Here is a 24,052-nt window from a genome sequence, read left to right as displayed (position 1 = left end):
TTTGAGCCTGGGAGAGCACCGCACATAATTAAAACTCGAAGGCCTCCTGGGTTAAAATGTCTCTGATCACCATCAAGAAATTGACATAATATGTGAGTGCGGCGATTCGGCCAATAGACGAATTCTTATTTACCAAAAACAGATTATACAGCTGGTTAAGCACCAGCATACAGTGAGGATCATTCCTTCGGGTAGATGCTATCTGTACTAATAAAGCAGGTCATTCAACCCGTGATCATTATCTTGTTTCAAGCCAATGAAGCCGGAAGGTGTAGAAAAAAAATGCTTTTCATTTACACATTACCCGCTCTTGGATCCGAATCAAAATCTGAGGGCAGCGCCGGCTCAGTTGGCTGTACTTGAGCATGTGTGCTTACTGAGCTTGCGCATGCGTAAGATTAGAGACAAGACAGTGCGATCGTTTTCTTTCATATAATATGTGTGTATATGCTTAAAGAACACCAAGGGGGTCGAAATTTCCGGAGCCCTCCCCTACGGCATCTCTCATGATCATATGGTAGTTTTGGGGCGTTAAATCCTACATATCGATCAATCAATCATTCAGCGTATATATGCTTCACTGGTGGTTAAGCGCGAAAGGTATAACAAGCCTGCGTTTTCCACAGCAGTTGAGAAGTGTCAACCTCAAAACTGACCCTGCAAAAGAAGTTGTTTCGTTTCTTAAATATTCTAAAGATTAAAAAAGCCCATTCTGCGCAACATTACTTGCACTCTCAATAATGCACTTTTGAATCAGCGTCGTTCTTCGATAAGTATGGTCAGTCGTAAGCAATTTTTTTTCGCCTCTTGATCCATACTATGAACGCGCTTTTCAGCAATTATTACTCTGGAACCAACTACAATTACCTTTATAACGGCCAAAACTTTCACAGGTTTCGTACAAGACCAAAACGTTCGCTTATTGCTCCTTTATGAAAAATGTACTACCTGTGTAGTTTTTACTATTATTTTCTCTCAAAGCTTTAGTTGATATATTGATTGATAGATATGTGGGGTTTAACGTCCCAAAAGCACCATATGATTATGAGAGACGCCGTAGTGGAGGGCTCCGGAAATTTAGACCACCTGGGGTTCTTTAACATGCACCAAATCTGCACACATGGTCAAACCTATACTTGACCAACGCACTGAACGTAATCGTTTGTGTCATATCTTTACGTAGTTTTTTTTATCACGAATTTCATGCGTTGCCATTGCTGTTCGTGTAAATAATTCTGGTCATCATACACTGAAGGTCACGACGCAGTTTTTGTTTTTATCTATACGTGACCCCTTCGGAGTAAATATCATTTGCGATTCTCGCTGTTTGAGCGACATGAATGAGCCGACTCTGATTCCCTATATATAGGCGATATGTTCTATTGTGCAAGGCTACCGCCCAATTCACAAGCATTCTTAGTTGTTAGTGTTGTTTTTTTTCTTTTTTATTGGCCAGCCAGCTAATACAGCTTCGATAATGATATGTCCGGCAGTTAGTTTTTCTCTTTCGGGCAATAATAGCGCGAGATGTTTTCGTCAGTGCACTAATGCCCTCATATTGCGCCCTAACAAATGTGCCATACTGCACCATACTGATTCCCTCACTAATGTGCCAACAAGTTAAATCGCAAATTCATGCACAATGGGCCATCAGAAATAAGCTGCGCTTAAAGCGGTGAATTTCAGTTTCCGAGAGGGCTAATTAAAAAAAAAAGGGAGCGAGCGGGTAGAAAGTCAGATGGACTCGTTTAGTGTCATACCGCTTCCTTTCTCGGTTCAACCCTTGCCCTGCCATCATCGACAGCTCCGCATCAGCCAACGGAAAACAATTCTCTAGCTAGATAAACTACAAGTAAAGGCTTATGACATCGTCGCCCACAACTGCGCTGCGATAGCGGCACGGCTTTCGTTATGTGCCGCTTATGTTTCGCTTTAGTGATGACCATTTCTGCTGTCGTTGTTTCTGCCGATCTGCACATTCACGATTGCTGCCTTTCCGCTACTTGAGTGCTATTCTTGAATGTTTCGGTTTCCTCCTCTCCCTCTCTGTCCCTATTTCCGTCAACGCAATTTTTCCGATATCCATTTGTCCGTAGTTTAGTGCCACGTTTGCTGGCTCGTCCGCCTGTCCTTTAACGTCTTTCTGGTTTGGTGGGACCCGCTCAAGCAAGGAGTGCACGCCCAGCCAACGTGCGCAAAAGAAGAGATGTGAAATGGAATGGACGTTCGCCAGGCTGCCTACGTGCCATAGCGGCTCCGCGCGGCCGCAGCCCTCCACTACCATCCAGCCCTTCTTTGCAGCGTCGTTTCGAGAGCATATCGCGCGTCCGGCGAGTGCGAGGAAGCGGTCGCCATACAGGAGGCGCCACTGCAGTGCGGTCCACTCGCCAATCTACATTCCTTACGGGAGCAGTTTTACGGCGGCTTTGAGTCCTTTGAATAGCAGGGCGTCTTGCGGCAGAAACGCCCTGCGACTCAAATCGGGCGGACTGACGACTTATTTCCTGCTCGTCCAGTTGTTACGGGGTTAAAAGGGTAAAAAAAAAAGAAAGCAAAGGAACTACGCAGTGACAGGTAAATAGCATTGACTCACTGCGCTCACAATCGACGATTCTGTACGTGGTTTCCGCGGTGTATCTGGTATCATTTTATCTAGATATTTGTTTGCTTGTTCCCAGTAACAGTAACTGGAAATCATGTCGCCCATATCTGGGTTGTCCATCTATGCTTACCGTTCTACTACGAAAACTTCCGAGCTGTTACCTTTTTCGGCGGACAACTAATTGTAGCTTTAACGTCTTATCTGCATGTTGCACAGGAAAGAGATTACTGAAACTGGCGTCTTAATATCGTGCCTACATTCAAAGTTGGTCGACATTCAGGGTGCACACATCTATTTAAATGTTCAGCTGTCAAATTATTGCTCGTTCAGTGTCGGTATACATGAGCTAATGAATGTGGTTCCCTATTCATTGCGTGGAGAACCCAAATTTAGGAAATAGTTAAACTAGATGAAGTTGAAATGAGACATCTTCTTATCTATCTTGGAGGCACTCGAAATGTACTCACTGTAATTTCACTCAATTCAGCTGTTGTGTTAAACGTTCTACTCGAAGTTAGTTTGCCTGCCTTCTGCGGGCACCGCGTCTGTAGAGCAAGCCGAGGCACTGCAGATGGAGGCCGTGGGCTGTATTTTTAAGAGCGATTTCAGCTACATGGCGAAATTGTGAATGAATCGGGCCCGACGTGGCGAAACCTTGATGAGCACTTTAAGCATACAGTTTTCAACCTATATAGAACTAGACTTAATTGTCGATCTCATTTCAGTTTGATATAGCATGTCGTTGCGAGATGTCGCTTACATACAATGACAGCATGCGTTGTGGGAGGAGTAGCTGATTAATCAACTGTAACTTTTTCTCGCAAACAGCGTGAAATGAACATATCGTGAGTGCCATATTGCGTTGAATTGAGCTCTTGTGCATGACACACAGCAATGGTATGCTTGCTATTGGCGGCTGGAGTATGTCCAGAAATTGCTTTCCGAGAAGTTCAACGACCCTCCCTTTGTGTGTGTCGCATGTATTCGTATGTGCGTGTGTGTATCTATGCGTGAAAAATGTAAATATTTCGGGAGGACCTCCCTTCTGGATATACCAATGATAGCCTTGGTAATGTGTAGTGATGCTCGCATCTCCAGCAGAGTGTGGTTCGTAGTCACGCGTGTAAATCTACCGCCGTTAGAGCGACGGGAACAAAGCCGCGGGATGGTTTCCCTGCCGCAGACGGGGGAGGGTCTATGTAAGAGGGCGTGCGCACAGCCTGTTGTTCGCGGAGAGTGGTTAAGACACGCAAGACAAAAGCCAGCTGTGGTCGCAGTATTGAGCATGCGGCTGACTGAGACAAACCCAGAGGGACGAAAGAACGCATCGGGTTCAAAGGCACTAGCGGTCTGAAGACGAAGCACTGGTGATGATCGCGGTGAGCTGATGTCCGCATGTGCTGCGCGAATGAGAACTTCGGCCAGTATTTGCAAGAACGTCTCACGCTGCGAAAATAGCCGTGCGTAAAAAAAAACATTTCAGTCAGTCGTCATGCTAGAGTAAAGAAACTGGTCAGTCCGCGACGAAAAGAATATACACTTGCTAGAAATTTTGCGAAATCAGCCCGTCGGCTCGAGTTCTCAGAATATTTTATCAGTAAGTGATTTTGGCCATTGTCTTATTTACAACATTAGTTATGTGTCCTGTATCGAGATTGGCGAACTTTTTTTCTCGCGAATAATTTTTAGCGTCTGGCGTTAATGTGAACACGGACTCTGGCCCTGATTTCGCAGCCCTTTTCTTTTGATCGAATGTGTTCTGTGCCATTGTAGTATTTGTTTGAATGGTGGTGCTAAATAGGACAAGATTGAAATCATTTAACAGGATTTGTTGACTGATGGCGACTAATGACAGCGTGGAGTATTCGGCGCTAAAGCTCTCCATTAGAGAGTTCTAGCGCCGGGTAGCCCGTGCTGCTTGCGAATGTACGCACACCCTCGCGTTAACTTGAACCTGCAGCCACACCTAAGTAGAGTATAAACGATGTGTTTGTAAGACAGGAGGCAAAACAAATTAGGTTCTTTTAATTGTCGTTTGTGAATTACATATATATATATATATATATATATATATATATATATATATATATATATATATATATATATATATATATATATATATATATATATATATATATCTGAGTGTGCGTGTGTGTGTGCGTGTGTGTGTGTGTGTGTGTGTGTGTGTGTGTGTGTGTGTGTGTGTGTGTGTGTGTGTGTGTGTGTGTGTGTGTGTGTGTGTGTGTGTGTGTGTGTGTGTGTGTGTGTGTGTGTGTGTTAACACTCGTCAAGAGCTTCCAGCCATCTGTATCAGCTGCCTTTTTCCGCAGAACTATCCAATTACTGACTGCGCAATTATACGCAACATAGTCATACTGTCTGCTAAGTCCTTCTGATATAACTAAATCGTAAATGAATGCTTGTAGCTATCGTGAGGTATACTAGCTGCGGACAACAGTGTCTACAGTCAGGCACTCCAATGCTCTTTAGAAAAGTGCGATTCTGTCTCTACGCACTCGTTTTTTTTTTTATTATTCGGGGCAGTTCTTTTGCTTAAAACAAATCTCTTGTGTGATAGAAACTGTCGGCAGAGGTAATCAAACGAAAGAGCATCAATTTTTTTTTTTGCGTACGAGTGCTATACAGAATGCAAGAAGAAAAGTGGTGGAGGTTGAGTAATATAAAAACACATAGCCCAGCGTTCAAGCGTGTTGAACGCGGAAGCCTTAGTATAATATATGAAGTTTTTTCACCGTCACTAGCGACGCTATGTGCGAGCTGCCATGGGAAAGCTGAATATGAATATGCTTGCAGTTTTTCAGGCGAAAAAAGAAAAGGAAAGTGCACAGTCTCCACTCCTACGGGTATGTTGCCTAAGGCCTTTCGCTTCTGCAGAAAGGTCTGATATTTATGTAATAAGCGTGTAAAACATGCGATAGCGAATACAAACACCTGGTAAAAAGTTTTTTTTTTTTTGACGAATAAGCATTTATATAAAGTTCACCCTCATTAGAAAGGCTACCACATCTCTCATTTCCACCGCTTATGACGTCTGTTTTTTTATTTTATTTTTATGACTAGTATTCGAAAAAGGTGTTTATGTATTTCACTGAGCCTGGTTTAGAGAAACGGTCAAATTTTAATTCGTCTATTTCTCGGGCTACGGCAGAAAATGAAGATATTCAGTTGCCATTCTACTGCGTGTAAAAGTTTGCTTTTATTTTTTATTTTCTAGTCTAATCACTACGAGGCGTATTACTCTGGTCAGAAGCGTAGCAAGTATTACGCACGACATCAGTGTTGCGAAAATTAAGTGCAATAATGTGCCGCTCTTTTTTATGTGGAGTCCGAAAGCACGTTATCACGCCCGCTTTTTAACGGGACTTTCACTTGCGGATCGCGCTTAGAGTTCGAAGAAAGCTTCGTGACATATGTGGTCAATTCTCTAAAAAAAACATGGGCATGGCTGTCACACTTTGTTGGTTTAGTCTTTATTTTCTAACGATGCCCTGCGGCGAAGGGCGCACGGCGGTAATCTTTCTTAATGTCCGCGATAAGTCGTTATAGTCGCGCCCTACGAAAACTGCGTAAAAATGACATGCCTACGTAAAGTACTTCAAATCGCTCACGAAGCAGGGCGAGGGCGACCCTCGAGGAAAGCGGTATCTTATAGATTCAGCTCCCTGTATTCTATACCGATGGCTCCCTCCAGCTCGCTATCAAGGATGCCTATCCAATAACGGTGTCTTCTCCCGAAATGGGGCGTTTTGTCGTTTCTCTCGGTGTCTCTTGAAACTTCTTGTAGAAGCAGAACTATGATCGGATCATTACTTTCTCTAGAAAGAGATATAAAAAAAACTGAGTGTGTGATGGAGTGGGGTAGTAAGAAATAAATATAGAGAAAAAAGATAGAAAATGCAAGAAAGAAAGAAATAGAAAAAACTGATGGAAAAGGCAAATACAACTGAGAGAAAAAGAAAAGATATCAGAAAAAAAAATAAAGAGAAGCAACTAGCTGTGATCTTTCTTCAAGCTTGGCACCACAATAGTATGAAGTTAACGTAACATTTTTTTTGTGTGTGCGCGCTTCATTTCTTAGTTTGCTGAGTGAGTGGGTAATGCATCTTGACTCAATCAGCGCGGAAAATGGCTGAAGTACTGAAAATAATTGATTGATATGAGGGGTTTAACGCCCCAAAACTACCGTATGATTATGAGAGACGCCGTAGTGGAGGACTCCGGAAATCTCGACCACCTGGGACTTCTTTAACGTGCACCCATATCTGAGCACACTGGCATACAACATTTTCGCCTCCATCGGAAATGCAGCCGCCGCAGCCGGGATTCGATCCCGCGACCTGCGGGTCAGCAGCCGAGTATCTTAGCCACTAGACCACCGCGGCGGAGCAAAAGTTGGATAATTCTAAGTTTTAGCAAATGCTGTGGTTCTGCAGAATTTCGGGCATGCAGAACAACTTCTTTCGCCGTACAAAAACGATCTTAAGCTCGCGTATAAAGCTCTCCTCTAAAGCAATGTGGACACCACAACGTGCAGCAAGTGAAATGAAGAAGGGGGCAAATATTTAACGTAGTCAACTTGGTGCCAGAACGTGTTGCATCAATGTAAATCATTAATAAAAATTACTGAATAGGTCACTGTCGCCCACGAAGACGCATCGATGTCGAAATGCACCATATCTCGATTAGCTGCTCCCCGAGCCCTCTAAGTTCCAAGAGACGCCCGATTCTATTGGCGGGGGTATATGATGACTCACTGTTACCGCTATTCTCCCTATGACATTCAGAGACATACAAAGCTTTAACATCATAGGTAATGCATTCTGTCAACGTCCATAGAGAGGACGACGAGGTATTTAACAACGACTCCAGTTGGGTCAATAGTTCCTATTAACGACGTTGCACCCGATGTACGAAGGTTCGGCGTATAATTAGGCAACGCGAAGAAAGCTCGATTCAACTTGGAGTTTTTGGCGCTGAGATCAACGTTCAGTCGGCGATGATTTCAACAGAGGGTGTTGACCCGTGAGGATAACGAGGACAGTGCGAAGCCGGCACGATTGTTTACTTTGCGCGTGTATCAATAGGTGGCGAGGCTAGCTGTACAAGCCATATGTAAACAGAGCACGCAAATCGACAACACCCTGCGCCAGTGTTTCGCGCTCATGCATCACCGCGTCTGAAGGACGTGGCCGAGGTTTCGCTCGGGGGAGAAATTGCTGCGCCGTCACACGCGGCGGGTGTTCGGCGCGCTTCAGCGAAATTGGTCCCACCTTCTTGTACACATGACAGCCATTACTTCAGTGTTGCCCTTTCTCTATCACTCACTTTTTCGCTCCCCCATTCCCCTTACCACGTGTAGAGTAGCAAACTGGACACAGTACATAGTAAAGCACGCTACCTTTTCTATATTTCTTCTCTCTGTCTCTGTTTTGTGCGAACAGCAATAAAATATAGGAGACGCGGTGATTAGCACGGAGTGCGAGTGTGTACGGCAGACATGAGGAGGGCTCTCTTTTTTCTGCTTTTTAATGCGGTAGAGTTAAAGAACTCGTTTCGCCGAAATTCCCGTGGTGTAGATGTCGGTGTCAATGCCGGCGTCGTTGGTTGTGCGCGAAAATTCGTCATCTTCTGCTTGACCTAGAAATCGAGAAACATGCAAAAGAGTAAAATAAAATAAAAAATTCTGAGTGAGGATCGAGCCCGGGTAGTTTGCGTAGCAAGCAAGTGTTCTACCACAGAGCCACGGGTCTGCTTGGAAATGCACTAAAAACATTTATGCTTTACAAGCACACGCGTCCTGTATAGACGGTTTTGGTGTTTGTAAACAAACTGGCTCGCGCTGAACGGCCTACCCCAGCAGACTTCCGGCGCGCCACTTCCGGTAATGTGTTTTCATGGTGTTTGTTTGAGTTTGCTGCTCTATTACTTCTGGCGCATTCCTAAGGATGTATTTGGTGCCACCTCTAGCGGCTACATGATGGGGCTCGATGTAGTGCATGGCAGGTACGGATGCGGCCACTGCTGCAGGTAACACGGCTCACGTGGCCGACGGGCGCTGCACAAAATATCCGGCGTGGCGTTCCCCTAAGCGCAGCCCCCTCCTCCGTGTTACCTATGGCAGTGGCCGCGCCTGCAGGAGAAGCTTGTCAGTGAACTGAATTGGACCAGTTTGTTCTGCATGTCGATGTGGATGCGCTTTGAAGACGTGGACAGAGAATTGACAGCGCATACTTGTGCTTTCCCTTTCTGCGTCTTCAAAGCGCACCCGCGTCGTCGACATGCAGGAGAACAGTTGCCCGATCTATAGTGAAGTTATTCAATTCAGCTTTTGGACTAGAACTGAAAACCTTCCTCCTGTCAAACCCCGAACATATTTGTGTTTTCGTCTAAGCACACAACCTCAAGATAAAACGCTTATTTTTGCGCCTGTGTAACACCGAGCACTCTTCATAGAGATCATCGGCGTTCGTAATTGCTCGCGATCCGAAGTCTTCGTGTGACTGAGAAAATATAAAATGTGCTGGTTATGTGATCACATCCGCTGAGTCTGGGTCTCGCGAACTATTATGTGTACTCACGAGTAAGCTATTCAAGCATGAATCAAACTTTAAAGTTGAACCCACCTAAGCCATTCACAGCAGAAGATAAATGAGGTATAATGCGACGATATTAAATAGCGGCAAAAACATAGGCGATGACTCATTCGCTCGCACAGATGAGTGCCCACTTGCCGGCGTCGCTTTAAAACAAAAAACAAGTGCAACGACAACGAAACGTGGACACCACGACGTACACAGTGCGGCGATTCATGTAGAGCACGGCTACTTTGTGCCCTATGTTGTTTCAAACAGTACGCATCGTTATTATCGCTCAAACTTTACGAGAAACACGTTTGCGATGCATTTTTAGTGCTATAGATTTCACGTTTTGCTACCCATTTCAGGTGTCAGTACACTTATCTGCCACGGGTGGAAGACGATAGGGACTGATGTGTTCCCGGTAGCCGGGACCTTCGACTAATCTAAAGCCTTAGTATCCTCTCTGTGCCATTAGTGTGCGCTGAGCTTTACATGGCCTTTGATGAAGTGGTAAGAACAAGGCTACGCGCTCTTGACGGGAATCTAGTTTTCTCTCGTGATCAAAACAGAACGTTTTGACTAACATATAAAGATAGGTTCACGCTTGCAGACTGCATCCTGGCTTGACAAAGCTGTGCGCGAGTTGGGAGCGCTTCATCGGAATAATTTTATCTGCATAAAATATTGGAACACAAGCAGCCACGGCCAACAACAAAGGCTAAAACCACGCAAGGACAAGCTAAACCGGAAGTTTTCTGGCGCGGTTTTCTGGTTAACGCACAATGTTGCCAGAGACCGGCCTAAAGGCTCTGGCGAAACCTTCTATACATGCTCCACAATGCAACATGTAATTTCGAAGTAATATTGCATGGTAGAAGCGTACATTGTGATCGTGCGTCGGAACATGCGATCATTATGCATTGGTGGTTTAAAATGGGCCACCTACACAAGTCACACCCGTTACTGCGCCTTTTTCCTTATGGCCACGTAGTGGGTGCATCGCAAGTTCGAAAAGATTTCACGCGCATAATGGGTTTTTAAGAATGCTGCATGCGGTTTTAAGAATGCTACGCGTTACACAGAATGTATCCTTATATGCGAAAGCGTCACTGACAGAAAGTATTTTTTTACTTATTACGCACTAGAGACCGGATATCGCGTTCAACGCTTAAAGACGAAGCTTAGCTTTATGAGCCGCAGCATTGTCGCACGTGCGTGCAACTCCTCTTATATAGCCCTCGTTGCATCAGAACATGCAAACTTGTTTACTCGATTTGTTTCGCTAAACTTCTCATTCATTCATTACTCCTTCACATTACAGTACTAGAGAATTGAGTAGACCAGAAAGTGATAAATGTAGACACGGCGATCGAATGTTTAGCCCCCATTTGCGCATTTCTTCGCAGCCTTGAAGCTTACATTCAAGATCAAGGAATGCGCTACAATTCGGTCTTTCATTTTTGCAGGAGGCGTACCAGATTGAACCAAGGTTGTTTGAAATCTTAGCACAAAATACCATAGAGAATAAATACACAGAATAAGGTTCGATAGACCGAGGCAAGAGGGGGACCTCCTGTCCATGATTATCATCAAAAGTACGTTGATTATCAACAACAGCAGCATTAGAGGAAATTACCTATTGTTGCAATAGAAGAAAAATATATATTTCTAACTTATGTATTCTTCCAGCTTTCAATTTTACACGGGATAATGCCCTTCTGGTGCCATTTTTCGGTGCGCTTCAGCAAAATTAGTGTGAACTCCATACGTATAAACACCCGGTATAACGTTTCACTTAAAGTGGCCACGCTTCTCCACAGAGGAGCGTGCACCTGCCTGCAGCTTCAGGAAGCGTTATGACATTTCCTTCGTATAGATAATTAGACCTTCGTCTAATGTTGCGCGCCTCAGCTTTCTTCCGCTGCCAGTTCCGGTCTTTCCGGAGGAGCGCGCTCACAAAACAAAACAAGCGAACGCCAAGTAACTGCATCGCGAAACTCCGCGTGCTCAGAGGAGAAAAAAAATGACAGTAAACTTTGTTTTGCTCAACCGAAGGCTCGGCGGCTGGAGATCGGACCCATGTGGTTCCCTGTGGTGCCGTTATAAGGAAGGTGCATCTGTTCACTATATGCACTGCCATGCTACGTTCATGTGTCTTTGAAATGCCCGTTTCCGTAGCGGTACCCTTGAGAATGACGCGTCGCGGCGTCACGAAACGTTGGCACTAGGTCCCCGTTTGCGACGCGTTAAGAGGTAACAGCCGACAACATTATTCAGCCATACAGTTTCCTAAAATTAAGTACAGGAGACTCTGGCGCTGCAATTATTCATCGACCATGGGAATTATGGGTAGTGCACAGGTTTGCCTTCTCTTTGTACTTGTGGAAGGCGAATCATACTTTCGACTTCGTTTATTGCTGGTCACGGTCTCGTTTTTAAGAAAAGAACGAACCCTTTAGAACTTTGTGACCCGATTCGAAATGGTAAGCCTGAAAGAATAAAGTGGTGAAGCGCAACCACTGAACATTTGCTGATTTTTGTTTCGTGAGAAAACAGCTCCAAGCTAAACGAACACACACTGAGCCAGAAGCAGGCCAGAAGTACGAAGCTTAGACAAATCTGTGTACTACCCATCATTCCCATGCTCGCTGAAGCACCGTTCGTTGCAGCTCACGTAGACACTAGTGCCAGAGTTCCCTCTGGTTTATACTAGAAAACTCAATGTTTTCACCAAGTTGTGTCGTACCTCTTCTCCGCTACGGTGGATTAGTAGTCAAGGTGCTCGGTGGTGCACCCGAAGGTCGCGGGTTCGATTCCCGCCGCGGTGGTCGTATTTCGGTGGAGGCGAAATGGTTCGTGTACTGTGCGACGCATACGTGCATGTTAACGGACACAAGGTGGTCAAAGTTTGTGGAACCCTCTGCTACGGTGACTCTTTTTATAATCATATCGTGGCACTAAGACGTAAAACCTCAGATATCAAGTGGTACACATCTCCGTGATGCTTACTTGCGACAGCTTCAGATCTTGATGGGACGCGCTTCACGGAAGAAAAGGAGAATAAGCTAATCCCACAGAAGCGTCGACCTCTTGGTGTGCGTGTCTTGTCTCGATTTGACGCTGTCTCAGTGTTCCATAGACGAGCACTAAAGCTATACATACATCACAACGTCATATTTCGTAAAGGTAGCCTGGAATATGTGGTTTAAACACTGTATTTTAAAGGGCTTCTAACTTAACCACTCCGTGTTCAAGGATGAGAGAGTGCTTTCCTTCTCGCCTTCAATACCTTTTCTGCAGACGCGATCTCCTCGCCACTTATTTTTTGTTAGAACGCATGGAAAATATCAGCATTAAGCTTTGATTATGTCAGGATTTTCGTTTTTACGAAAATCCTAAACAGAGATTTTCGTTTTACGAAAATCTCTGTTCAGGGCATGCGACTGATCAGGGCATGCGACTGATTAATATGTGGAGTTTGACGTCCCGAAACCACCATATGATTATGAGAGACGCCGTAGTGGAGGGCTCCGGAAATTTTGACCACCTGGGGTTCTTTAACGTGCACCCAAATCTGAGTACACGGGCCTACAACATTTTGCCCTCAGGGCTTGCGACCATTTGGTAAAGAAGGGATTGATATGTGGAGTTTAACGTCCCAAAACCACCATATGATTATGAGAGACGCCGTAGTGGAGGGCTCCGGAAATTTCGACCACCTGGGGTTCTTTAACGTGCACCTAAATCTGAGCAAATGGCCTACAACATTTCGCCCTCAGAGCATGCGACTACACGGTAAAGAAGGGATTGATATGTGGAGTTTAACGTCCCAAAATCATCATATGATTATGAGAGACGCCGTAGTGGAGGACTCCTGAAAGTTCGACCACCTGGGGTTCTTTAACGTGCACCCAAATCTGATCACATGGGCCTCCAACATTTCGCCCTCACGGCATGCGACTACACGGTAAATAAGGGATTGATATGTGGAGTTTAACGTCCCAAAACCACCATATGATTATGAGAGACGCCGTAGTGGAGGGCTCCGGAAATTTTGACCACCTGGGGTTCTTCAACGTGCACCCAAATCTGTAAATCTGAGCACACGGGCCTACAACATTTCGCCCTCAGTGCATGCGACTACATGGTAAAGAAAGGATTGATATGTGGAGTTTAACGTCCCAAAACCACCATATGATTATGAGAGACGTGGTTCCGAAAATTTTGACCATCTGGGGTCCTTTACCGTGCACCCAAATCTAAGCACATGGGCCTACAGCATTTTCGCCTGCATCGAAAATGCAGCCGCCGCAACCGGGATTTGATCCCGCGACCTGCAGGTCAGCGGCCGAGTACCTTATCTACGAAACCACCGCGGCGGAGCAGGCAAAGAAGGGTAGAAGGCAAGTTACAACTGATACTTCTAAGAACAAAGCACAAAAAACTCGGCTTATTGCTGATACTTTTCGTACATGGACCAATCGAGAACTTATTTTGTCATGATGTCACATGAACAGACTGCTGGCGCCACAAATTTTTGAACAGAAGCAATTTACCATTGTAAGACACTTTGGCCTTACAGTAGTTTTAGAAGCGAAGTGTCGTATTGGGTCAAGATCAATCCGGTGTGCCGCGTGACTACCCTTACGGTGCATGCACGCCCCTCCCGCACTCGCTACTCTCTTAGGCTCCCCCGCCCCCTTAGCTATCTTCTGATTCGCCGGCGAAGGCAACGAAACGCCTCCTCAGCAGTGCCGCGTCCATTAATACAAGAAAAAATCAGTCAGAGTGTCATTTTAAATGTCGCGCCGGAATCCGCGTGTGCGATGTCACGTATTTCAATTTGTATTTGTCGTATTTTGGTAAAATCGTGATTTCTTGAAATTTGGTAAATTAAGAGTATGGCCTGCTCAAAGGTCAACATATTTTATCGTTGCCAATTAGCAGCTTTGTAGACACTATAGTGAATCCCGCTGAAAGGTGACATGAACTAGCACATAATAAACACTGGTACTCGATATGCACTTAAAAGCGTCGTCAACCGAGGAGAGAAACGGTCCGGTGCGCGCTCCCCAATATTAAGGTAAACCTACGCCTGTACTCATGCTTCAGCAACACATGAAGCAGAGCTTCGTAAAGCCTGAGCCGGGAACGCAGGCAGGCGTTCGACGTCCTGCTTGCTGGCTTCTGTCTCGCATCACCAAGGTGCGACATTCGGCCGTACACATTGCTGCGTTTCTGCAGCGCTTACTGGGTCAGTTTTATCAGTCGGTGCTCTAACACTCAGCGATGTCGGCGGCGAAACACCGTTGGTGCGTGTGGAAACTTTAACTACTCTTACAACGAACCGTCAGTCACACGCTCAAACGAAGCGAAAGACAGAGAGAGATGAAGGTAAAGTAAAAACAGGTAGCTCAACCCGAAGAAAATTTTAGTTTGTTATATCATGCACTGCGCAAATAAGAAACAGTTCTAGGGTGACCCCCGATGCTAGAGCGGCGAGTGATTTTTGCTACTATCGAGACGCTCTAAAACCATAGCCTCTGATATTGACCGTTGGCGTGCAATTTCGGGTGTCATGCTTTAACTGCGCCGTCGAGAACTCGTTCACTCTCGGCGCTGGTAAGCGTTACGCTGCATTACTTCTCGTCACCGCTCGCAGAGGACCGGCGGCACTGTCTCGCCCCGCCAACCAAGAGCTTCCTGTGAGAGAGAATGTCATGGATTTAAAGCGCTTTTCTAAATGACCTTGCACCTGCCTTGATAGCTCAGCGGGCGCTTATTGTCGTGGTCCAAGGAGTCGAAGGTTCGTTTGCCGGGAGGCAACGTTTTCCAAGTTTTTTTTTTTTTTTGTTCTCGTTGGGTAGCGTGAATTTTATCAACGTCATATCTGTGACGGAAATACGTCACTAAAGTCTTGACGGACCCAGCTGTAAAGCATGTCGTGCTAAAAAAACGTCGCATGAAACCAAATCACGTGAATAAGGAGGGTGCGCCGTCACAGAGGTGTTTATGCTGGTCAGAAACTGCTTTACAGATCGGGCCGTGTAAGCAGATGCATTGTCCTGCTTCAACAGCCATCCATTATTCCACAAGTGTAGCCTTTTTTCCTCATTTTGGCCAAGGTATCTCTTTTTGAGTTTAGTACTGCAGTGCACAACTTTTGATTAACAGTGTGACTACTCGGAACCCACTCAATCTATACGATTCCATTAATGTTGAAGGATCAATTTACATTGCCTTGAATTTTGATTCTTACATGCGTGCTTTTGGGGGGCTTGGGTATTCTGGAGATTTTCACAACATTAAATGGCGCCTACTTTCTGGATCATGGGTAAAAATCAACGTTTGATCAACACATGTTACAACAGATTCCAGCAAATCAGCCTCGTTTGGCATGCCTTCAAACATGTCCATACACACGTCCTCACGGCACTGTTTTTGATTATCGGACATCTCCTTTGGAACATTTTTCGTACCAATCTTCTTCATGTGTATTTTGTCAGTTAAAATTCGTCCCACTTTCAAACAATGCGTTGGCTTCCATTTCTTCTCCGGACACAGCTAGGGCTATATCCGTACTTAATACATCATCGACCGTCACGTAATAGTATAACAAAAATGGTGCGATAAACACCAACATGGACTAGAGAGAAAAAAAACGTTATTGTTGGGCATAAAATTAAGTACAGGTGTAGTTCCCGCGTCATGGAAGTATTTCACCCTTGGTGGGGCATGTGGAAGATTACCCAAGGGCTATTTCTAGCTATACAAGAGAATGATGAGCGCTAGCATCGATACGACCTTTAACAGAATGTCTCGCTTCACTTGCTTTGCCTCAGGCTTCACCCCATGCAACACACGTACAGTCGGCTAAATCTCGCTATCGTGAATGAGTGGCAGTTTCTTTTATGTATCTTTGCCATACAACTGAATTAACTTTCAAAAAATGTGAGCACAAGTGTATGCCCACAAAGCACATGACCACGAAACAATTTTTGTAACTTCGTTCCATAGCATGGCGCTTACAGTGAAGAAGGTGGTCGCTGTGTACAAAATAGCTAAAGTTTTGCCCGGGTGTACATCGTCCGCATTGCGTATTCCCTTTCATGCTCATCAAAGAAGGTGCGTCACATTCATCTGTTGACTTAAACGTGTTTTCTCAATAATATGTTCGCCCCAGCATCGGTACTTCACTCTTGGATTGGGGAGCCTGAAAACATAAAACCAAAAGTTCACGTCGTTTGTGTTGAGCTAACTAGAGAAAGACAAACAAAAATAATGGGTGGCGCCTATACAATAACGCGCGCTCGCATACACCCTACAGCGGAGGCTCGCATAGCACACACAGTCACGCCAGCAATGCTGCGGTGCATGCGTATCGACAGCGTTTTTTTTCGAGGTAGCTGTTCAATACTACTGATATACATGGCAAAAGTGTCGTTTACCATGCGGCTCAGGCTACACCCGGGCATGGGTGCGACAGATACCCACACCACTTCAACACAACACATACGGTTGGAAGCTCATTTCTTCTTAGAAGCTATCTTACTTTGGCACTCGCCAGCGGCGTTTCCGAAAATTCGTTTCTGGGGAGTTGGGCCCTTCTCATATACATATACATATATATATATATATATATATATATATATATATATATATATATATATATATATATATATATATATATATATATATATATATATATAGTGTGTGTGCCCAATTGGCATACTTAACATGCTCTCGTTAGAGCATAAGGCAAGGGCTATACATAGCCAAATGGAAAAACCAACTTCTGGGAGAGGCGGTCCGCACTCGCTTTCCTACATAGTGCTGTGAGCGCAATTAGTCATGGGCGCTGAGTGACACTGGTAGTATGCGATTGTATATACAAGCAAGTGCCGAAAACGTAACATGACGCGAGTGCGATGATTACCGTTGGAACTACATTCTACTGTCAGTATCCTTCTGCCGCGTGATTTCCTGAGCGACGTCACTGACAGCATTTCAGGGTGAGGGGGACTGCCTGTCAGAGCCAATTTTCAGCAAGAACTGTACTAACAAAGTCAGTTACCGTCGTCGAGCTTTCTGTTTTGCTTTCTAGCCCAAAATCTACCTTCTGCGAATCGCTGTACACTATTCAGAAGAAAATGGAAACGCGGCACAGAGTGATTGGTAGAAAGGGGACAGAAAAACAGGCTCAGAGTGGGCATTGACATGTGACTGATTGACTGATAACCCCCATCGCCTCTCCGCCTTCATGGTGGTACAGAATGTTTCAAAAAATGGGCCTAGAAAATTTAATGCTTTGCTATTGTTTTAGCGGAAATTTTCTTGTTAGGTACTATTCCAATAACCCACGACCATGCTGTGCTTTTTTTAACACGAATGTGTTTTATGTCGGGATCCATTATGGCTCCGATGACGTATTTCCGTCACGGATATTACGTACTAAAATATATGTTAACAACAGCGACCACTCGATCCCCAGCGCGCAGCGATAGCCACTAGACCACTTAGCAAACGTCACCAAGAGTGCTAACAACAAGATATTTATATTCACCCATATACCGTTTGGCGGTCTTGGGGGGTCCTGGGAGCTTCGAAACTACAACGCGTTTTCATCGTCCGTAACGAGATGGCGCGATGAGCTCGCGTTGAGTAAAACCGCTCTGGGTAGCGTTGGGCGCAGTCTACAAAGGTCGTCGCATCTCGAGTTTCGGGTAGCGCCGCCTCCACGGAGCATGATCTCTCCTGCGCGCGCGCTTATCAGACTCGTATTTCGGGAGAGCACGAAGGTCACTTTTCTCGCTGCAGCGTTTACGAAAGCAGCATGCACGCTGCTCGCTCACGAAGTGAGAATTGTGAAAGTTGTTTGCCCTTGCCCTGCGTATGCTTGTGCGTTAATTTCGTGCGTACATTTTTCTATTTGAGCAGCGTGCTTTAATTGTTGAGCTGCGACACTTGTTAGTCCGCGCTCGTCCAGTGCATGCTCAATTCATGCGTGCTTTCTGCTTGAGGTGCGCGCTGTATGCTTCGAGCTGCTTGCCGTTCTTTGTGTGACATTGCAATTTGTGGCTGTAGCGTTTGATTCCTTCGCCCATGTGGTGAAACAATGCACAATAAACGCTCGACTACTTCGGTGAAGGCACGTTTCACTTTCGTGTTATACCGATTCATTGATAGAGGGATCAGCCACGGTTTTTTTCTTCCTGTACGCCTCGGTGGTACAGTGGTTACGTTGCTCGGCAGCTGATTCAAAGGTCGTGGGTTCTATTCCGGTCGGGGCAGTCACATTTTGATAGAGGCGAAATGCTAGAGACATGTGCATACTGTGTGATGTCAGTGCACGTTAAAGGACACCAGCTGGTCGAAACTTTCGGAGCCGTCCATTACGGTTTGTCTCTTAACTTCATCGTGGGTTCATAACTCGTAAACCCCGCCGCGGTGGTCTAGTGGCTAAGGTACTCGGCTGCTGACCCGCAGGGCGCGGGTTCGAATCCCGGCTGCGGCGGCTGCATTTCCGATGGAGGCGGAAATGTTGTAGGCCCGTGTGCTCAGATTTGGGTGCACGTTAAAGAACCCCAGGTGGTCTAAATTTCCGGAGCCCTCCACTACGGCGTCTCTCATAATCATAGAGTGGTTTTGGGACGTTAAACCCCACATATCAATCAATCATAACTCGTAAAAGCCCAGATATGGTTGTGAGTCGGTTGTACTTAACCAAGGCGCATAACTTTATGGAATGTAGCCGTACTCAGCAATAACTGTCGGCTTCCCGTCATTTCTTTCTTCAGTTTTTTTAGTGATTCAATGGTTAAGTGCCTCTGTCAGCGGGCCATACTATTTTCATACATGTACCAGCAGTATATGTGTCCTTAAAGTTTGGTTAATAAGCGTGGCCGTGTAGCCACTAACAGAAACCACGCGCGGATATTCCGGATCCGCCCGAGCTCTTTCAACCCGTCCGCGTAATAATTCCCTTCAGGCACTTATTGTCGCAAGGTGATACCGAGGTGACAGCTGATAAGTTCTGCGAAACGCGTGCGGAACGTCGTCACGCCGTGACAACAACAAGAGGGGGGGGGGGGGGGGGGGGAGTGCTCCAGGCAGAGTGGATACGTGCGCGGAACGGGGCGCGCCGGATGAACTGGCGTGCGGCAATTTTCTCGTGCACGCCAGGTGGTGGCGCAAGCTCCGTTTCCCCTAAACGAGCGCATTGTCTCAGCCCGTTGCGTGCACGAGCCTTGACAGGCGCGAATGGCGCCCGATTCACCCGTTCCGGCTCCGCCGTCGCTCTTAAGAGGGCCGCTTCCTCATCGACTCCCCGTAGCATGCGCGCGTGGGCCGAGCGCCCTTGTGCACGTAGCGCGCCTTCCTATTCTTTGTTTTTGTTTTCCCCCGGGGAGGAAGAATCCGGGAGCATTCATGCATGCTACGCTGCCACGTCAGTGCTTCCCGGATTTGTTTCGCGCCGCCAGGCACCGCGACCGTGAACGACGGGTCCACGGACGTATTGATCGCTGCAACGGAAGAACGGTCACCTCCCGGCTCGTTGCGCGCCCACTGTCCATGCCGCGCCCCAGACACATGACACGAACGCTGCACGCAGCTTGCCCTGCAGCTGGGCCTCGAGGATAGCCCGTCGTCGCAGTCTCGTATAGTGATTTTGCGCGTGATTCCGCGGCCATCCCGTTATTGGTTGCAAGTCTGCACTGAGAACGATAATTACTGGAGAGCCGATCGCTGAGGGGGACAGACTCGCCTTTAAAGGGTTACGATCCGTGTCAAGCTTTCTCGAGAACAGTTTCTTGAATGATGCTGCGGCTTCGTGCTGTGTTATGGCACAAACGAGAATAGCAGGTTGACCGGCCAACTGAGAACTCCAGACGATTGAATGATTAGCGGAGTTCTCCTGATTAGGGGTACATACTGTTGCGCTCTTTCAGTGGTCTACATTACATATATATCTCTTAATCAACACCGTAGTTCACTCCTAAACTCGTCGCACAGACTCCGTGTGAGAGGAAAAAAATCATCCCCCCGAACTGCGTATTTCCTCTTTTTTTTAGCCTTTTGGCGATGTTCTCTTTGGCGCCGCAATTGGATGCTTTAGCTACCTACTTTTTTTTTACAAGCGTGCGCAGGCTTCTCGTCTAAGAAGGGGGGGGGGGGGGTGAGGATTCGCGAAGGTTCATCTCAGTGCCCCCTTCTTATTAGGTCAATGTATGTGGCAGCCATTTCACTCCCCACCCCTTCTTAAGTTACAAGAGAGGGCGGCCGCCGCTTTTTGTACTTTCACCAATAATCACCAGGTGCTACGCCGTGTTCCCTACTGGGCTGCAGAAATTAGGCGCCTCCTTCGTCTACTAACCTATACCACCACCACCCATAATCACCCGCATGCGTTCTTAGTTAACTTAAATTTAGCGCAAGGACTTGAAACGTATATAGGAGATCCCGTCCGCCCCTCCTCAGTGCATGGTCTTGTGGCTAAGGCACTTTGCTGCTTACCCGCAGCTTGCGGGATCGAATCCCGGCTGTGGCGGCTGCATTTTCGATGGAGGCAAAAATGCTGTAGGCCTTTGTGCTCAGATTTGGGTGCACGTTAAAGAACCCCGAGTGGTCGAAATTTCCGGAGCCCTCCACTATGGCGTCTCTCATTATCATATGGTTGTTTTGTCACGTTAAACGCCACATATCAATCAATCAGTCAAGAAGATCCCGTCCTTAGTGGTCGCATTTTTGATGGAGGCGAAATGTTGGAGGCCCGTGAATTGTGCCATGCCACTGCACGTTAAAGAACACCAGGTGGTGGAAATTTTCGGAACCCTCCATTTCGACGTGCCTCATTATAGTCATTACTATATCGTAGGATTGGCACCTAAAACCCCAGATATTATCATTATTATTATTATTATTATTATTATTATTATTATTATTATTATTATTATCATCATCATCATCATCATCATCATCAAGCCTATAGGAACCTTGCACCGGCAAGGTTGCTTTACGACTCTCATAGCGCCGGCTTCACCACCTCCCCTACGGAAGCGAAGTGACAGAGATGACGTTCAACATATATACCATTGATCTACATGCTTCATCGCTCGCGCCCCACCGTGGTGGTCTTGTGGCTAAGGCACTCGGCTGCTGACCCGCAGGTCGCGGGTTCAAATCCCGGCTGCGGCGGCTGCATTTCCGATGGAGGCGGAAATGTTGTAGGCCCGTGTGCTCGGATTTGGGTGCACGTTAAAGAACCCCAGGTGGACGAAATTTCCGGAGCCCTCCACTACGGCGTCTCTCATAATCATATGGTGGTTTTTGGGACGTTAAACCCCACAAATCAATCAATCATGCTTCATCGCTCGCCTCATTGTTGCGCGACGAGTTTTGCCAAGCTTCAGGGATGTTCCCGCTTCTTATTTAGACATAAATGCATCTAAGTCAGGCTGAGCGCGCCCACTTGAAAAGCTTCCGGCATTGGACGCTTTTTTTTTAGCCAAGTGGTCTGAAGGGTCACGACGAATGTGCGTCGCATCGTTGTTATTTTGCTTGAATCGGGCAATATATAAGCGGTGTGTTCTTCATGCCACTATTGTTATCTGTGGAAATCTTCAGTGCATGGTGTCTGTAGATGTTCTGTTATTTTTGAATAGGTTGTAAAAAAACGCATTATCAGTAGCAACTCGTTTAACTGCTGCGGGAATCGTCGCAAATGTTCGTGCATTGTGCATGATATCGGCTAAATTCGTCACAGACGCGTTGACACCGAACTAAATTGTCCGGCGTGTAGTACTCGACAAGCGAGTCGAATTTCACAGCGAAAGCTCTAATATTTCATATGTTTCAAGGCGATTGAACGCGTCGCAATGACCTTGAGCTGTCGGGGCAGCAGTGGAATCGGAACGCTTGTTCAGCCGGCCTTCGACAAAGTAGAGCCGCATGATTCGAGGCGTTAGCCAGCAAGGTAGACGAACGCTCTCGACTTTCATAATACATCTCGGTCGCCACGGATGCAGCTGCTGCTCTTCTCTCGTCCCTGCGTCTATCTCGCTCCAAGTGAACGCCTCGCGATCCACTGCTGAAAGGCATCGTAGCTGCGTTAGTTCAGAGCATCGCCGCTGCGCGCTACCACGTGATTATGAGAAGGTTTAACTACAGTTCTCTAGAAGTTCACTGCACCGTGCTCCCTATTGGGCAGCGAAAATTAGGCGTATTTTTCTTCTTCAAATATTCATTACCACTGTGCTCGCCGGTGCTTGGTTGCTCAGTCGTGCCATATAGACGGCGCGCAGGCTGGCCGTCTGTGCGTGCGCTTCAACGCACGCGACAGGCTGAACTCAATCATCCAGTAGACATCGGTATACGGAACGTTGCGAAATCTTGAGCAAACGCAAAATGTCCTACTGAAATCTACCGGATCAAAGGAAGACCAGATCGTTATAGAGAAGCTTACCAAGCGCGAAAGCGTGCCAAGATCGAAGATACTGCAAGGGCTGCCTGTGTATGCATAGTATTTGGAAAAGCGAGCCAAACACATCTTTCGCTCTAGATAACAAGATTTACCTGAGATAAACCTCAGCAACATCTCGAGTCGCAAACGCGTCACTGCGCTTCGCGATAGGCCAGTTGTGAATCTCGTGCCGCACGCGTAGGCGGCAACTGCCTCGAGAGGACGTGCCGCGTCGTGAACGCTGCAGTCTTGATGTTCCTTCTCAGCTATAACAGTAAGCAATTTCACAAAATACACAAAAAGTTACTAAATGCTGAAATAGCGTTTTCAGTCGTACGTGGCAAAATACAGGCGTCTTCTAAAAGTGCCACTTTATCGTACGGTAACTATACGGAAATACCGTATCATCACGCTCGGTATACGTCACTCTTCCAACCTGAGAGACGTGTATAGCTAGTTTAATCGCCTGATCATGGTACCGTGCACTCCGAGCAACTCGCGCTGCTATAACATTTTCAGATCGTGGCATATTTAACATGAAATGGTAACATTCTTGTGCAATCTGTGCACTACTGCGGTCACTGATGAAACACGTGCCGTACTATATTAGCAAGTGGCATTGTTCATCGCCACCGAGTATGTGCACTTACTCACTCTTGTCGACATTCTGCTGGGGTTGAACTCTGCATTGTGCTCGTTGGTGAATAAATGCTTGATCTTTTTTTTTTGTATCCTTGAGGAAAGGCCTGCATCGCGGTCAAGAAGGGCCTGCTTAACGGTGGTTCTTTGCACATGCAGCACCAGTCCGTGAACTCGGCACACTGTTTCACTCTGCGTTCCGAGATGGGGTTTCGTCGAAACCTAGACTGCCTAGACTTCACACATTCACTCCATTCTCAGGCCCCCGTATTCTAGAACGTCCCTTCACTCAACGCTTCACGTTCACTTGAGAAAGACGACGGAAGCGCCCTCGCTAGGCGAGGCAAGTCACTGCATATCAGCGATAATTTGGTGCGATTCTCGAGCAGCGCAGCATCATTTTCAGCCGCGCAGCGGTGCAGTGCTCACCTTTATCAAATGAAGGGTGAAATTCGAGTCGAGGAGCGTTTGTGAATGCGGGGGTAAAGCGCCCCGAACCCCCGTATTCTAGAACGTCCCTTCACTCAACGCTTCACCTTCACTTGGGAAAGCCGATGGGAGCTCCTTCTCTGGGCACTGCAAGTCACTGCATACCACCAATAATCTGCTGCAATTTTTAAGTAGCGCAGTGTCGTTTTCAGCCGAGCGGTGGCGCAGTGCTCAACTCTGTCAAGTGAAGGGTGAAAGTCGAGTCGAGGAGCGTTGGTGAATACTGGGGTAAAACACAGTGAGTTAAAAGGTGAGGCAGCAGCA

At 46.5% G+C, this 24,052-nt stretch overlaps 1 protein-coding gene across 2 annotated transcripts in view; it reads left to right on the top strand.

The window, feature by feature from the left end:
• LOC119161418 (protein spaetzle 5) overlaps positions 1–24,052 on the top strand; it is a 110,872-nt gene that overhangs the window by 789 nt on the left and 86,031 nt on the right. The window contains exon 1 of one of the 2 annotated variants that reach the window (XM_037413874.2): positions 3,861–3,981. The exons of the other annotated variant lie outside the window; for it this stretch is intronic. Within the exon in view, the coding sequence (XP_037269771.2) occupies positions 3,973–3,981 (9 nt within the window). The 5' untranslated portion in view covers positions 3,861–3,972. Of the gene's footprint in view, positions 1–3,860; positions 3,982–24,052 lie in introns of those variants that run through there. 2 annotated transcript variants of the gene reach the window in all.

This window comes from Rhipicephalus microplus, chromosome X (genome assembly GCF_043290135.1).
Source record: "Rhipicephalus microplus isolate Deutch F79 chromosome X, USDA_Rmic, whole genome shotgun sequence".
Taxonomy (NCBI): Eukaryota; Metazoa; Arthropoda; class Arachnida; order Ixodida; family Ixodidae; genus Rhipicephalus; species Rhipicephalus microplus.
The sequence above is the reverse complement of the archived record's forward strand: the minus strand, read 5'-3'. Positions and strand labels throughout refer to the sequence as shown.